At 30.4% G+C, this 3,594-nt stretch overlaps 1 protein-coding gene across 1 annotated transcript in view; it reads right to left on the bottom strand.

The window, feature by feature from the left end:
- The window catches only part of LOC108686942 (gamma-aminobutyric acid receptor subunit beta-like), a 6,665-nt gene extending 5,097 nt beyond the window's left edge, over positions 1–1,568 (bottom strand). Inside the window, exon 1 of the mRNA XM_018192472.1 lies at positions 1,504–1,568. Coding sequence (XP_018047961.1) covers positions 1,504–1,568 — 65 coding nt within the window. The remainder of the gene's footprint in view (positions 1–1,503) is intronic.
- Positions 1,569–3,594: the final 2,026 nt, after the last annotated feature.

Genomic DNA, 3,594 nt, shown 5'->3' with positions numbered 1-3,594 from the left:
ATTCATATATATTTATTATATGAATATCATGAATAATAATCAATATTATTATTATATTGAGGCAAGATTTAGGCCTATATATTAAATGTGCGTTTATAACGATATTAGCGCATATTTATATATGTACTATAGAATTTCAAAAATATTTATCGATAAATGTGCGTTCCGAAAATTTATCTTATAGTTCCATTAGATTTCAATTTTTTAAACAAAAGTTTCACTTTTTGAAGTATGCTCCGAACATTTACATTTTCGATATTCATTTATTTTAAACATAATCTGATGATGAATAAAATCCAAGACATTTGTTCCTGATCCAAAGATGAATCATTTAGCCAAGATTGGTCTAACATTTTACATATAATTAACAAATTATATTTTTATATAATAAAACTGCAAATAAATATCGTATGTAGATATATGTGTGATACAAAGGTGCAAGAAATATGCACAATCAAGAAATAAAATATCTAAATTAATACATATAAACGTCGAAGACATTCAGAGATAAAATGGAAATAATAGAACGGCTGAAGAAGTTACTTCCACTATCCAATTCGGGCAATGTCGATCTGATCTGGTCTATAGCGATCATTGTACTCGCGACCATAATATTTTTCACTTTGAGAAAAAATTGATAAGTCTGGAGAAGATTATTCTTCGATTTTGTATGCAGCGTTGTTCGGAAAAAATTATCAGATTCATCTTTTGTGCGGAAAATGAAGCTTTATTGTTTCTCCTCATGTACAGCGGACTGATTGGAGTACTAATTGCCCAAATAATCGCATATGTCATACGTCAAGCTTAATTCAAGTATTTAATTATTTCCTTTTGAATCTAATTTTTTTTTATATTTATTTGATATATTTTGATATATTTGATATATTTTTCTATATGTATATATATTTTCTTTACTACATTTATACATGTGTGTAATCTTAATAAGAGAATCATGGTATTTTAACATAATTTATTATTAATATTCAAATTGCATTTTAAATTTTACAATCACTCTATAAATTATTGAATTGCGCGATTTTAAGAACAGTTCATTGAACAAACGAATTGAAAATTCATTTTTTCAACCAATGAAATGTCTATAATAGTTGTGCCACGCTGGTTAAATCATGCTCCTTTTAAGAATAAGACATAGACATTTCTAATTGGAATTTTATTAAAAATACATTATAATGCTTTAATTACATGAAGATTCGCGAAAAAGAAAAAGATTATATCTTTTTAATAATGTATATTTAAAAAATTAGGTTTATATGTATATATATTATTAATGGCAATTTGATGTTTGGTATCGTATTCTTTAATTTAAAGGCATAAATTTATGTCACATTTATGAAAAAGCTTTCCCTATCATATCTACCGAAATCAAAATCGTATCCTTTGTATGTCACGTGTGCGTTACAAGTGAAACACAATGAGAATGCATCAAGTCTTATTATTCCCCGCGATTTTCCATAGGGCGAAGATTCAAATGATGATGCTCACCAGATGACACGATGACGCAGCTGCACGAGGAAGAGGACGATCAGCGGCAGCCCGCGCGGCAGCATCCTGCCAATCGTCTTCGTTATCCGGTTGGGATTGTGTCAGTGAACGACGAGCGCGATGGAGAACGTCATCTCGCGATATTCTCGCATTTCCTCGGCATCCCCGTAACCGGCTTGCTGCCGCCACCACCACCGTTCTGCAATCATAGTTGAAAGGAAGAACACCTGTCAATCTTTTCTGCACGCTTCCTGTCTGCTCGTCACTATCCTTATAACCCTGCATACAGTTTTCATGCGTATCCCTACACGCAGTGTGTTCTACACAAACGAGACACAACGCGGAAATCCTGTGGTAATAATCTCCGCGTCTATAATAAGTTCTTTATCTTCTTGGGAGGGAAAGATAATCCAGCAAATAATAAAGAGGAAAACCAGAAAGGCTTATCCTACAGGAAGGCTTATCCTAATAGTACAGATCTCCAAGGAACGTTCCAAAGAACATTCAGAGGATATCCCTATGTCCTAAAAACGTTCGTTAGAACATCTCTCGAATAAAATGTTCTATTAAGAATGCGTATACTCAGAGGAAACTTAATTAAATTCTATTTCAATTTAAAATATATATATATATATATATATATATGTATATATGGATTGAATTTGAGAGAAATCCCTATTTTTTTTTATCAAGACAAAAATGGATAATTGGTTCTAAACATTACACTGCACTGATTTGCATTTTGTCATCATAACGAGCACATGATGTATTATCGTTCTCTGCAGAAAAAAATAATAAAAATTATTGCTCTTTTAACTTTAGTATTTTATTACCAATTATTTACGTTAATGTTGTAATGCTAATTTTATCATGTAATATCGTTAATCGAAAAAGTTATGAAGTTATCGCTTCTATTTGTGTCCTCAGGCTACTTCAAGCAATTAAAATCACAATTTTTTTTCTGAAATTTTCGACTACTAATAAATCAAGTGATTAAAAACTAATGTAATTCCATTATTATGCTCGATTAAAGAGTAAAGCATAACGAAATATGGACTAATACGATAAAGCATTAGATACAATACATTAAAATAAAAATGAAATAAAATTGCGTATAACACGCTCTACATATCGCCGTGTACTTCAATCTCGTGCTTTATTCATTTCAAAGATTGCGCACGTACGAAGCTACACTTTCGCCTCTATGACATGACATTCGCGTTAAACAATAAAAAGAGCGCGTAAAATATATCCGACAATATTACGTACTTTTGATAAAGCTATTTTTCCGGAATATACAATAAAAATGAAGAATAACTTGTTAGTGATGAAATCTTATACTCCGTAAATAATGAAGGAACAACTTTTTTCCATACTGAGAATGGAAATTGACTTTATTAAGTCTCGAGTTTTAAATTGACGACAGGAAATATTTCATAATGTGATACTTTTAAATGTGATACTTCTAATAATATAGATATCCAAGTATTTAAAAATATCATGTAAAATATTATTTTCTTCGTAGTTACTTTATTAGTTAATAGTTCAGTTTTTAAATTTATTTTATTAGAATTATACTATATATAAAAATTAAACAAACTTTAGAATTATACAAATAGTATTGAATCGTGAATCGATACGAATGAAGTACATAATACATGGTGGGGTTTAATTGTCCGTAAATGTCGACAGATTGGCAGGAAATTCAATTAAAAATTGTTGAACAAAAAGCAAATTGGTATGAACTACGTTCGTATTAAAATCGTATTTTGCCAAGAAAGCTTGATAACATGACAGCAAATTGGCGGTAGAAACCGAGCAAAATCTGTCGAATGCAGACTCTATTCTGCTCTATTTCTGCTGCCGATCTATCAAACTTTGTAACAAATATATCGAAATTTATCTTGATTTTAGTCCTCATGTCTTGTTGACAAACTTTGCTATATTTTTGTCAGCATTCTAGCAAGAGTAAATATTGAATATCCTGTGTCGGATACTGTATCAAATCCGTAGACTTTCTGTCAACAAAATTTGTAGTAAACACTTAACAAAATCTATTCTCAATAGACTGTCTAGGTTTTCACTTAATCG

This window comes from Atta colombica, unplaced genomic scaffold (assembly GCF_001594045.1).
Source record: "Atta colombica isolate Treedump-2 unplaced genomic scaffold, Acol1.0 scaffold198, whole genome shotgun sequence".
In the NCBI taxonomy this organism is placed as follows: Eukaryota; Metazoa; Arthropoda; class Insecta; order Hymenoptera; family Formicidae; genus Atta; species Atta colombica.
The sequence above is the reverse complement of the archived record's forward strand: the minus strand, read 5'-3'. Positions and strand labels throughout refer to the sequence as shown.